A 13,135-nucleotide genomic window follows, 5' to 3' on the forward strand; every position below is an offset into this window, starting at 1 on the left:
TAAAAATTACACATTGGAATTTGACACTGCACATGTTTTGATAGATTAATGGCGATGTAAGCGTCTATAATTACAGGCATTTGGAGAATTTAATTCTCTGTCCACTTTGAGCAGTGTGCTGTCCATTTTCCAACGCAGACAAAACATAAACTGGAGAGATTCGGTCTTTTCAAAAATGCTGTATTGAACATGTGCCATTGTCTTAGAAACACTTCTAAATCCTTATTACAAGCAGCAAAAAAACAGTTTGACTGCAAAGTCGATGCTTTAGATTTAAGAGCAATTGTTTCAATTACATTTTTATCGGGCAACTTCATGGCAGGACATTGTAAACAGCTGGGAAATTTGGACTAGAACTTGGCAAGAGAGCGCTGTAGACCTGGGCCGCACTCATCATACACAAAGTGCTTGCCACGAATAAACCACAATACTTTTGCTGATCTTGTCAAGGAGCATAAACCATCATCACGCAAATTCCGGTCATCCTGGCAGAGTCTTTTGGCTAACCATCGAACAAAGACGGTCACTGCATCGCGCGCTTTCGAATGTGCTTCCACGGCCGTCTGGGACGCTTTTTCTTCTGATATTAGGAAGCCACTGGAGCTGTGCACTTTTAAATTCTAAACGTCTTTCTCTAGAAATTGTGTTTGTTGTCCTTCCCCCAAACCCCCAATTAGCACGGTTGGCTATGTACGTTGTGAAAGAAGTTGAACGTGTAGAGGAGAGAGGCTGGGGGGGTGGTGTACGTAGAGGACAGGTTCCTGAAACAGATATCAGAGTGGCATCCAGTGGTTGGTGACCATGGGGAAGATCTAACGCTGGATGGTGGTGGCGATGAGACTGTGAGAGAGGTGACTGTAAGGGCAGGACTGAGTGACAGACAATGGTGGTGATAAGGTTGTGTGTCCACTTTGCAATGGGCACAGGATTTAACAGAACGAGAAAAACACAGGCCATGTCGAGGCGTAGTAGTGTTAGTGGCGTTGACTTCGATAACCTTTCGTCCCTGACCTTGGCGGGCGTTTCCTTGGTACGCCGACAGTGGCAGTGACCCCGGAGTCACGGGGCAGGAGCGGCCGCCGGGCTCCGCATGCCCGCCGCGCCCGGCTCGACCGCCGCCACGTGAGCCGCCGCCGCTGCGCTTGCGCTTCACGGCCGAGCAGGTGTCGCACCACCCGCCCATCTCCGCCTTCCATGCCGAGTGCCCGGAGAAGAATCTGTGCCTGAATGCCCACGTGTGGACCAAGAGCAAGTTCATGGGCATGTCCATTGGCGTGGGCCTCATCGGGGACGGTGAGCACGTGGCACCCTAATGGGGGGGGGGGGGGGGTGGCACATGCACGTTTTCGGTATTTCGTTTTTTTTCAAATTGCATTCTTCTCGGGTCTTATTCCAATTATGCCATCACTGTTGCGGCGTAAGACAAAATTATCAGGTTTAAAACGCTCTCAGAGCAGGGCATAACAGGTGACCTTGTTAATCCACATACTAGGGGATGCACGATCTCACGTGTTGTGTCTAGTAATTTTTTTTCGTAACATGGCAGTCAAACTGATACCTTTTAAATTTCAAAATTCCACCACACGATAGAACTCTGTTTAACCAGAATCTAAAGCATCACCGGCTCAGTGCTGCAAACCCTCGGCCACTTCAGGGGTCACGGTGCTTTTAGAGATTCAGACGTCAGTTCAACAAGAAGAGTGGCAGGAGCCCAGCATGAAGGGGCGTTGACACGGGCACACAAATGTGATGAGTGGTGCCACAGGGTCACCACTGTACTGGCTGTGGAGTCACAGCACTGACCCAGCACCGTTGAGATGCTCGGTTCGAGTGTGGGCCTCATCCACACTCCGATTAAATGGGCTTCTCCAAGCATAGCGAGGTTACCACATCGACGACCCGATGTGGTTACCTCGCCCGTGGAGATGCGACCTACGTTCACCCTGTACGTGTCAACCTTACCACCGCTGATGGCTTGTAACAGCATTGATTAACATTGCGGAGGCGGTGTGTTTTACGCCCCAATTGCTTTTGATCTGGTGTCTTTTAATTAAGTGGAATAATTTGCTGTGGAAGTGGATGCGTTTGAGGCAGTGGGCAGACGCTCCATGAGAGGTCTGTTACCTGTGGGGGGGGGGGGGGCAGCGTGTCACGTCAAGAGTGTCACGGCACAGAGAAGGAGGAGGAGTTCTGCGCCGCATGAGCAAACAGCGGCATCACTTCCCCGCAGGGGCTCGTGTCTGCACGCGATTACACATCCGCTTGCCCTTTCGTGGACAGGGATCGGTTGTAATTAAGCGAGTAACCATGTGCATTAAAGCAAAAGGGAGATCTGAAACGAGAAGAAAGACTGGAATTATCCAAAGCGACGAGACCGATTCAGTGTATTAGACGGTGGAAGGTGTTCATTCAGCCCTACTACCGTTGGTGTTGAGCGCATGAAACGGAACTGCAGAATTAAACGAAACAGCAAAGCAGTAAAGTTCTAAAGTTATAATTATAGTTTTTTGTTTCATGCCTTGTGGCGGGTAGATAGGAGTGACGTGGATTGTAGTGTTGCAGGACCGTGAGGAATGGCGATGACACGGCGAGGCCTTGATCCAACAGTGGATAAACAATGGTCGATGAGGATGCCGCCCTTATGTCCATGATATCACACACTGCCGTGAATGTCCTCTGTTGTGCCTCGGCGCTAATCCTGCTCCCGATAATCGGCAGCTGCTAATAGGTATCACGGGGATCTATAGAGTACACGCGGTGTTACGTCAGTTCAAACATTGAATAGTCAAAACATTCCAATGCAGAACCTCCTGCATTCAGTATTGAGACTCGGAAGAAACTGTCCCATGTAAATAAATGGCATTGTTTTATTACTAATTAATTTGGTTAGGATTTAGTTATTTTCTCTCTCATTCTCAGAGCATGGCAATCGCGTGCGCAACCACAGGGTGGTGCACAGCGACGCGAAGGGCGTCCCGCACGTTTCAGCTGTGGACGCGCAGCGTCCACACCACACTGCACCACGATGCGGCGCATTTTCCTCCCATCCCAGCGGAAGGCACAGGCGGCCTCTTTTTCATTGCCTCTTGTTGACGAATGCACCGTCTTGTCTGCCAGAGGAAAATCTAATCAGAGTCAAAAGAGTCTCCATATCCCTCAACACCCCACGGGTCACGGCAAGTGGCCCCGATTGATTTCAAGCAAATGACATTTCTCTTGGCAAACAGTGTTTATTGTGCATGCCATGCCACGCACAAACAAATGTCTCGCCGCCGCTTCGCTGACTCCGCGTGAAGTTCGTGCTCTCTCGGTGTGCATACCTGTGCATGCGTGTGCATGCGTGTGCATGCGTGTGCATGCGTGTGTATGCGTGTGCATGCATGTGTAGTGCACGTCCGTGGAGGGATGTCTGGCAAAAACAACCCTCTACCTCCTCGTGGTGCCGGACGGCAACGCTGTGGTGGGCAGTGCCGTGGGGGAAGGGCCAATTTAGATTGGCCTTTCCCTTCATGGCGTTTGTAACCACCACAGTGGCCAAATGGAGGCTCTGGACGGGTGCGAGGGGCTGGTAACCCCTCCACCTTCAATTAACTACCACTAAACTACGAGGCAAAACATTTATTAAGCTTGTGCCAGAGGCCCCGGCGGGACAGGCGTCTATAACGTCTCCTGGCCAAACACCATTTGGCGGAGCCAGGAGACTGAATCCTTACCCTCGGGGCTCCTCCAGAAACAACAAAAAGCCACTACGGATGGTGGCCACGTAGAATGTTCGAACACTCACTGCGGAGGAGAGGCTGCCACTCCTTTGTCGGGAACTGGACCGGTAACGCCTGGATCTCTGGTATTCAGGAGGGTCCAGTGAACCGGCTCTGGCTCCTGCCACCAACACGCTGTTCCGGCATCGGCGCATCCACACAACATCATGGATGCATGCCGGTCCCAAGCAAGAACATCTGCTAACAACATAGTGACGGAACAGTGGATGCGGGCCCATGTCCTTGACACCAGGACCTACCGTGGAGCTGATCTGCTCATTGACCATAGACTTGTCATCTGTAAGATGCGCCTGCCATTCTTCCACTCCGGTGGTGGGTGTACACCCAGGACCCCATTCAGACCCATAGTGCCATGGTCTCAGCTAGCTGACGAAAGTTGAAAGCGAGAATTCCATCATCGCTTGCGGCTGGGGTTGGCATCGTCCCCCACTCCTCCTGATGTCGAGGGGAAATTGGGCGAGGTTTGGGACTGTGGCTCATGCAGTTGGAATGGCTGCTTTGGGTACACGATCCAGACCTCCTCAGAGACCCTGGCTGACAGAGGAGGTGTTCAGGCTGGCTGAGAAAAAGCGACAGGCCCACTCTCATTGTCTACAGAATCCCACGTCAGATAATGAGGAGGCTTACTGCAGCCTTCGCTCGGAGGTTCGGAGAGCCGTGAGGCGCTGCAAGGATGGGTTGTGGTCGCGGGTTGCTGAGGAGATGGAGTCTGCCTCAATGGCCCGCGATCACAAATCGCTCTTTAATTCCATAAAAAAGTAACCTGCAGCGCCACACCTATTACCATCATTAGGGGAAAGAACGGTGATCCAATCTCCGACCCCCCAGGAACAGGTTTGCAGATTTTCTGAGCATTACTGTGAGGTCCTGGGGGAGGGCAAATCCATCAGCCTGGAAAACATCGTGGAACAAAGTGTGGATGACCCTACTGAGGCTGTGGTGCCTCATCTATTGGAAGAGGTCTCCCTCTGTGAGTGGCTGGCTGAGGTGCCATCTGTTGAGGAAGTACTGAAGGCGATCCAGAGCCTGAGACCAGGAAAGGCACCAGGCAGAGATGATCTCCCAAGCGAAATGCTGAGGGTGGGTGGTGTTTGTGCACAGACTGCCCTACATGACATCATAACAACAGTCTTGACCACTGGACGGATTCTGCAGGATTGGAAGGATGCCTTGGTGGTCCCCCTCTTTAAGAAGGTGGACCGCACAGACTGTAACAACTACAGGGGCATCTCACTCCTCAGTGTGCCGGGAAAAGTCCTGGCAAGGATTATTCAACATTGCCTTGCCAGGATGCTGAGGAGAGGCTTTCGGAGCCCCAATGTGGTTTCAAGAAAGGGCGATCCTGCACAGATGCCATATTTTCTGTTCGTCTGCTACAGCAGAGGTGTAGGGAATTCCAACAAGATGTACATCTCTGCTTTATTGACCTGATCAAGGCCTATGATACCATGAGGAGGCCTGGGCTCTGGGTTGTTCTTCGTGCTTTCGGAGTTCCTGACCCGCTGCTCACGATCATTATGGACCTTCATGATTGTGAGCGGGCCCGGGTAAAACTACGTGGCCAGGAGTCAGAGCCATTCCCTGTTCACTTTGGGGTGCGACAGGGATGTCCTTTGGCTCCCACATTATTTAACATCTATTTCGACCACGTAGTTCGTGAAGCCTTAAGTAGCTGTACCGGAGGAATTTCTATCTGGTACAGATACAATGGGAGGCTGATCGATGCCTGGGTGTGGTCATGGGATGGCTCCCTATTGCTCAACTATGCCGATGATCTGGTAATTGCTGTTCACTCAGAGGAGGAGTTGGAGGTGCTGCTGCTGAACCTGGAGCTTGCCACTAAGAGGTGGAGACTTACCCTCAGCCCCACCAAAACTAAGCACCTGCCTGGGTATTTTGTACTATCAGACACTCCACCCCCACAACTCCGAATTGGTGATAGGGCAGTTGTGGAGAAAGTGGAGAGTTTCCCATACCTGGGCAGTGTGCGCATAACCGGCTCTGGTTTGACAGTAGAGGTCTCACTCCGAATCAGTCCAGCGGCATTATCTTTTCATCGGTTGCATAACGCTGTGTGGAAGCTACTTGGTCTGTCGCTCGCACTTAAACTTCAGGTCTTCTTGGCCACAGTCATTCCCTCCCTTCTCCACGCTTGCGAAACGTGGACCCCCCCTAATAGAACATCTTTGCCGGTTATATACATTTAGGCTAGCCCGCCTACGATCCATCCTGGATTTAACCAGGCTGGATTGTGTGAGGAGCTCACATATCCTTGAAAGATCTGGACAAAGTCCCATAGGTGAGCTCCTCCAGCAGGCAAGGCTGCATTGGCTGGGTCATGTAGCCCACATACCCGGCCACCGCATGCCGAAACAGCTTTTGTTCGGCCGGATCGAGGGGGCTAAACGGACACGGCACGGGCTAGAGAGGAGATGGAGTGATGTGGTACAGGAGGATGTGGAGCTGAGTGGACTTGCCGATGACTGATACCAGCGGTGTCAAGATCAGCCTCTGTGGAGAAGGCTTGTGAAGGATGCTATTGGGCAGTTTGAGGCAGTCGCCCTCCAACACCAATGGAGGGGGGAGGAGCGACGCTCACAACAATGAGCGGCGCGCCGGGTGGCTAAAGAACAGCAAGTTGGCACAGTAGGGGGCACAGGTGGTGCATCAGCCAGTCATCTGTCAGTCAACCCGTGGCACTTGGGTCTGCCCTGTGACCTGCCAGCGGGCGTTCGACACTTCACGTGGCCTTAACGTGCACATAGCCTGGCACAAGCGTCGTGGTGACGTCACCGCCACTTAGTGGCGAATGGCGGTTGTTGTTGTAGTGCACGGTAGTGTCGCGGTTAGCGCACTGCGCTACGAACCCGGCGACCCAAGTCTGATTCTCGCTCACGGCCAACATCGGTGGCGATTATCTGAACCGGTTCTGATCCTCCCCTAGGTCGATTTAGCCTCAAATGAGTACCTGGTGCAATGTGTAAACATTGCCACTCGGGAGATGAAGGTGGTTGGGCGTGGTGCTGGCCACCCCCCTCTTCGTGTGCCGTGGCGGCTTTCAGAGGTGCTCGTGAACAGCACTTTATCTTTGCATGACTGTGTACTTGTGTGTGTGTGCGCGCGTGCCTGTGTGTGCGAATGGGGATTAGTGGCGCAGTGGATAGTGCACTGTGCTAAAGATCTGGTGACCCACGTTAAATTCACACTCACGGCCAACATCATCCACGAATATTCTGAACCGGTCTTGGGTGGTGAGTATGTGGCCATCCACCCCCCTCCTGTTTCGTGCCGGCCTTCATAGGTGCTCACTAACAGAACTTGCCCCAGCAATCTGCTAAAGGATGAATAGGGGATCTTTGTGTGCAAGTGTCTGCGCGTGCGCATGCACACGTGTACAATCGTGAGCATTCCCTCGCATGCGCGCGTGTGCGGACGCTTATACATGCGCTTGTGCGCGTGCGCAGGAGTCCTGCAGCTGCTGGACTGTGGGGAGGAGTACACGTTCACTCTGCCGAGCGCCTACGCCCGCTCCATCCTCACGGTGCCATGGCTGGAGCTGGGGGGAAAGGTCCACCTCGGCTGCATGCAAACCGGATACTCCGCCAGCGTCACCTTCCACACGAAGCCTTTCTATGGGGGCAAGCTGCACCGGTACGCCACCACCACCATCCACAAGCAAAGCGCAAGCAAGCGCCAAGTAGAGGCCACGGTGCATTGCCAGAATTGAGGATGGGGGCTTAAGGTTAGATGGAAGGGGTTTGGGTTGGTGGAGGAGAAGGACGACTACTATTCGTACCTGGTTATCTGGCAAGTTTGGTTATTCTCAGTGAGAAGGTGAGTACTTTTGCCTGGTAGGCTTGTTGGTTCGGGTCAATGATAAGGCTAGTACTAGCGCCTGATCGGTTACGATTTGGGCCAATGAGAATGTCAGTACTAGCAGCTGGTTTTCTTCATTGGTTAGGGCAAGGGGTGTTGCTAGCGCTTGATTGGTTAACGATCTTAATCCAAACTCTGCCCCTGCTTCCCACTGCCACGGGACGGCCTTTACAGTTTGTCGGACGCATTTGATTGGTGGGGTTTAACGTCGCCATGCAGTAATTCACCCCTCCACCTCAGCGATACGATGAATTGTCACCCTTAGCTCTTGTCATTTGGAGTAAATGATTGCTTCTTTCTTGTCGTTGTTTTACCCATCTCATTTACATTGTTCATTTCCGTATGGCTTGTGCAATTGTGTTCACCCCATTAACCTGAATGTAATATAAGCATGCAATTTGCGTGAATCGTCAATTGTTGCGTGCATGGTTTAATGCATGTATTGCCGGTATAAAAGGTAATTGAACCCTCGTCCATGAATTATTCAGAACAAGGCCAAACAAATATTTAGTTATTTCGTGATTTTCAGAGTCAAAGAAACACACAACCCACCCACTACATGTATTGAAAGATAATTTCATATCTAGTCGTATAAATCTGAGCCATCCACGACAGTGGATGTGATGCATGAGAAGGTTCATCGATAAATCCATACATCCTTACCTAACTGGTTTACAGCTCTCAAGCTCTGCTGCCACACTGCCCTCTGCTGGCAGCGTGTGAGAGGTTCATAGTTGGAAGTCGTCGGTTGAAGGTCGCAGTGGTTTTTCTGCTAAAAACGAATTTGGAGTTATGCGCATTTTCATCTCTATGAATCTAATTCAGCGGTGGAAATTCCACATTCAAATGCCAGGACCATGTTTTTAGGACAACCAGAGTTGGCAGATGAGGTGTAATTACAGAGGGGGTGTAATTGCACAAGGGGAAGCCCCCATTACATTCCTTATCACCACCAATTCCCCTGCCAATCACACTACGCCACTGTTGTACCCAGGGCTTCATTTCACCCAGGTCTGTCCGGGACCCAGAATATGTTTCCATACTTGGCACTCCCGCGTCTCGAAACCTCTCGCTATAGCTGTGGTATGCACGAGGTCGTGGGTTCGATACCGATCCTGACAATGCCTGTATATTTGGAGTTTGCATGTTCTCCCTGTGATCACGTGGATTTATCTCGGTTTTTGCCTCCACATTTAGAACCTGCATTTAGAGTATTTGGCTGTTATAACTTTCCACATGCTAAGCCACTTTGCTATTATTTGTGGCCAGGTCGCTTCTGAAGAAGAGCTCTCGCTCAGTGAGCCTTACCTGTTAAATAAAAAAGTAGTTAGAGTTAAATATGCCTACTCTAGTGACCTGGAAAATATTCGGCGACAATTTAAGTGTGACGTCGCAGTCTCGCCGTGCCGCACTTGCGCACAGGGTGACGGCGGAGGTGAAGCACGTGCCGAGCGGCACGGTGGTGTGCAAGGCGCAGGGCGAGTGGAACGGCGTCGTCGAGTTCGTCCACAGCAGCGGAGAGACGCGCAGCGTGGACATCGCACGCATTCCCGTGTGCAGGAAGCGAGTGCGGCCCGTGTCGAAGCAGTGGGCCTTCGAGTCGAGGTACTGCCACCCCCGGCACATACGCCCACTGCCCTTGACCTCGCTTTTAGTCATTTGGGCCTGACTTTTGTAGTATGGTGAATACATTGTCGTTGCCGTTACTGCAGATTTGGCCAGTTTTTCTTGCACTGAAAACATGCAGAAAAGTGGGTTTTTGCAAAAATGTGAATTAGACACTTTGCGTGTTTTTTTATGTATGTCTGTCCGTGGTTCTGCAACTAACCGTGCGAGTTGGTAGTAGGTGCTGCAGAACCTCTGTGAGTGGGATTGCATGCGTGCAAATACGTGTTTGTGTGCCTATGTGTGCGCCTATATTAGGATCAGTGGTGTGGTAGTTTGTGCTCTGCGCTACAAACACGGCAACCCGAATTCGATTCCCGCTCATGGCCAACCTTGGTGACGACTATCTGAAGTGGTTCTGGGCCTCCCATAGGTCGAATCAGCCTTAAATGAGTACCTGTGCCATGTGTAAACATCATTATTGGGGTGGCTGGGCATGGTTCTAACCATCCACCTCCGTGTGCCATCTCAGCCTTCATCGGTGCTCACTAACAGTGCTTGCCCCAATAGTTTACGACTATGGGAGGGACCTTTTTGTTTTTGCCTATGTACGTACGTGTATGTATTTGTTTTCTTGAATGTGTTTGTGCTTGTCCTTGTGTACGTTCGTGGGGAGAGATGGTGCAGCGGTGAGTGCGCTGCGCTACGAACCCGGCGACCCGACTTCGATTCTCGCTCATGGCCAAGAACCAGTGATAATTAGCTGAACCAGTCCTGGGCCTCCCCTAGGTCGACTCAGTCTCAAACGAGTGCCTTGCACAATATGTAAACATCGCCACTAGGGAGACAAAGGCGGCCGGGCATCTTGTTGGCCATCCACCCCCTTGTGTGCCATGCCAGCCTTCATAGGTGCTCGCTGACTGCACTTGCCCCAAGAGTCTGTGAAGGCTACACGGGGGATCTTTGTTTTTGTACGTTTGTGTACGTGCCACCCCCCACCCCCGTGAGTTTGGGAAGCACCACTGCACACGTGGTGACCCAACACGCTGACCAACCCCCCGCCCCCGCCACACAGACGCCTGTGGCAGTGCGTGACGGAAGCGTTGCGCGCGGGTGACCTGGAGCTCGCCACGCAGCACAAGCACGAGCTGGAGGAGCGCCAGCGGCAGGAGGAGCGGCGGCGTGCCGAAAGCGGCACGCCCTGGAACACGCAATACTTCAGCAAGGAGGTGCGCTACTCACTCATTCAGCCGCACGGTAGCCGACGCACACAGAAGGTATCATCAGCCCAATTCACGTGCTGAAGGAGGGGACACGCCTAAGGGCACATCGACCGCAGAGAGCGTGCTCATGTTCACGAGCTAGATGGGATTGGGGCAAGCATGGTGAGAGCTGGCAGTGGCTTGGGGTGGCTTTCACCGAGCTGTGGAGAGAGGTCTTCATCGTTGATGAACAATATCCCACTGGCCCCCACGTGGATTGGCGAGGCACTGCTGTTTGCTCCAACAAGATGCCAATTATTGTGTCACCAAGTGCGGACGTGGACACCCTCTCAGGGATGTCCCCGTCTGCCGCTGCCGTGCTGCACTGAGAGACGTGCAATAACTGCGGACGCTCATGCAGCGTAACTTGTCTCGCACACGCAGCGCTGCGGGAGGGCTTGAGATGCAAGAGGGCAGCTGGCAGTTATATGTCCTCTGTATGTTGAACTTCTTTCGTACCGTAATTGGCCATCGGAGGTGCGGGGTGTGCGAATCGGAGGTGCGGGGGTGGGGGGAACAACAAACTAAACACAAAAAGCAGCTCTTAAGAAATGAGTCTTCGAGCTACATTGGCTTCCTAATATCGGAAGAGCGTTCCAGACGGCCGCAGAAGCGCATCTGAAAGCATGAGACCACCAACCTGTACCTCGTCTTCAGTCGCATTTGCCTCTGTCACACTAGTCTCTATCTCGACAAGCTATATCTCTTGGTGGGCCAAAGTTTAGCAGGTCACACCTGGCCAACGAGACCACCCATTGAAGAACCCTGCGCGAGTGTTGGCAAAAACCCCATGAGCGGCTTGGCATGAAACTGTGCCAGTTTGAACCTTCAAACGGTGATCACACGTTTTTGTTTTGTGTCGTCTGGTGTTGCAGGGCGAAGGGTGGGTGTTTAACCACCCCCAGGTGAAGGCTTCGCTGTCCGGATTCCCACTTCCTTCCCAACCGTAAATCAACGCGACTTAACTGCGACACTAACTTGACTTTACCTGTGGCTGATGAATCTTTAATAATCTAACACAAGGATTATAAAATTGCAATATATAAAAAAAAAACGTTCTTAATACACTACTGGAAGCCAAAAATGTCTATATCCAGTAATGAAAAGTGAAATGTTTAGAACCTCTGAAAAACGAATAACTGTCTTAATTTGACATTGTTTCTCGCTTAATTACTTACTTTGTCTAAACATAATTGCATGTTTAACGGTGTCCCCACGCTCATAGCTCGGTGTGCGTGTGTTTCGTCTTTTGAATGTGCCCTCTGCGTACGGGACCTCCTTGCTGCATCCGCTGCAGCCTTCCCTTCCTGTCAGTACAGAGACTGCGCTGTACTCCAGTGCCTTATTCCTCTCCTCCCTCTCGTCCCCCAACCACTGCCCGCCTGTGCCGCTTGCACTTTCCTGCACCCCAAGGCAGTGGCTCGTTTCTCTCCGAACCTTATTCCTCATTGACGATGGAAATGTAACTTCATACGTCACTTTCTGCGTGCGGGAGTCATTGGCGTATTTTTTTATAATTATGTTTGTGCCATGTAATGATACGTTGATTTTTGTTTTTTATTACATGTGGGTTTGTTATGTGGGACTTGTGCTAAGGCTGTGCCATCAGCTTTAGCCACACATCCCCTTGCCCTGGGTGTCCTGGCATCACAAGCTCCCCTGGCCTGGCGAATCGTCTGCGTTGCCCTACGACAGGGTTCTTCAACTGTATCTTCCGGCTGGCCAAAAAAAAACGCTAGCAGGTGCGCTGGCAGTAGTGGGTGTCCAGGCGTTGAGGTCACATGGTGTTGTGACATCATAGCATTTGTGCATGAGACCACCAACCTGTACCTCGTCTTCAGTCGCATTTGCCTCTGTCACACTAGTCTATATCTCGACAAGCTATATCTCTTGGTGGGCCAAAGTTTAGCAGGTCACACCTGGCCAACTAGACCACCCATTGAAGAACCCTGCGCGAGTGTTGGCAAAAACCCCATGAGCGGCTTGGCTAATGATGGGTAAACGAATGAGGCTGTGTACGCCGATGGCAGATTGACAAAACTTCATCGCCAGGCCGTGTTGCTACCACCTGTACCCTTCGGTCTTTTCGGTTATTGCACCGACACAATTGGGTCCCTACGAGATCAAGAGCAAATGATTACATCCACGACCTGTGTCCGAAGAGCAGGCCCAGTTCCAAGTTCACAGATCCCTTTTCAGTGGAACCATCCTGGGGTGCAGCTTGAGTTGGTTCATTGCTGCGAATTGTACATTGGAAATTGTTCAGATATAAAAGTTGTGGATTTTATTATAACTGGACCTGCATCTGATTACAAAGCTATGCAATACTTTATTTTATATTCTGTTCAGCACATGGGCAAATAAAGGTTCTACAAACGTAAATGTGGATCCATATACATTGATGCGTGTAAGCACTTGCACAACAAAGGGCTTTGGAGATGGCATTGCTCTGGGAATGAGTTGTGTTGTTCGAAAAAAGCAACAGTCTGATTACTACACCCACTTGAATGAACATTGCTGAAAAAAGTTTCTTTGGAACTTATGAATTACTTTTTATTTAAATAAGCACAACTGAAGTCAGTATTAATTGCAAAAAGTTGATTATTTTTGTAG

The 13,135-nt window shown here is 51.2% G+C and overlaps 1 protein-coding gene across 3 annotated transcripts in view; it reads left to right on the top strand.

Moving 5' to 3' along the window:
* Window positions 1-12,904, top strand: part of OSBPL11 (oxysterol binding protein like 11) — a 30,668-nt gene extending 17,764 nt beyond the window's left edge. For all 3 annotated transcript variants that reach the window (XM_078597903.1, XM_078597904.1, XM_078597905.1), the window contains 5 exons: window positions 1,043-1,293; window positions 7,244-7,430; window positions 9,078-9,260; window positions 10,336-10,489; window positions 11,398-12,904. In XM_078597903.1, the coding sequence (XP_078454029.1) occupies window positions 1,043-1,293; window positions 7,244-7,430; window positions 9,078-9,260; window positions 10,336-10,489; window positions 11,398-11,472 (850 nt within the window). In that variant the 3' untranslated portion in view covers window positions 11,473-12,904. The remainder of the gene's footprint in view (window positions 1-1,042; window positions 1,294-7,243; window positions 7,431-9,077; window positions 9,261-10,335; window positions 10,490-11,397) is intronic.
* Window positions 12,905-13,135: the final 231 nt, after the last annotated feature.

Source organism: Lampetra planeri, chromosome 10 (assembly GCF_965212315.1).
Source record: "Lampetra planeri chromosome 10, kcLamPlan1.2.h2, whole genome shotgun sequence".
NCBI classification, from domain to species: Eukaryota; Metazoa; Chordata; class Hyperoartia; order Petromyzontiformes; family Petromyzontidae; genus Lampetra; species Lampetra planeri.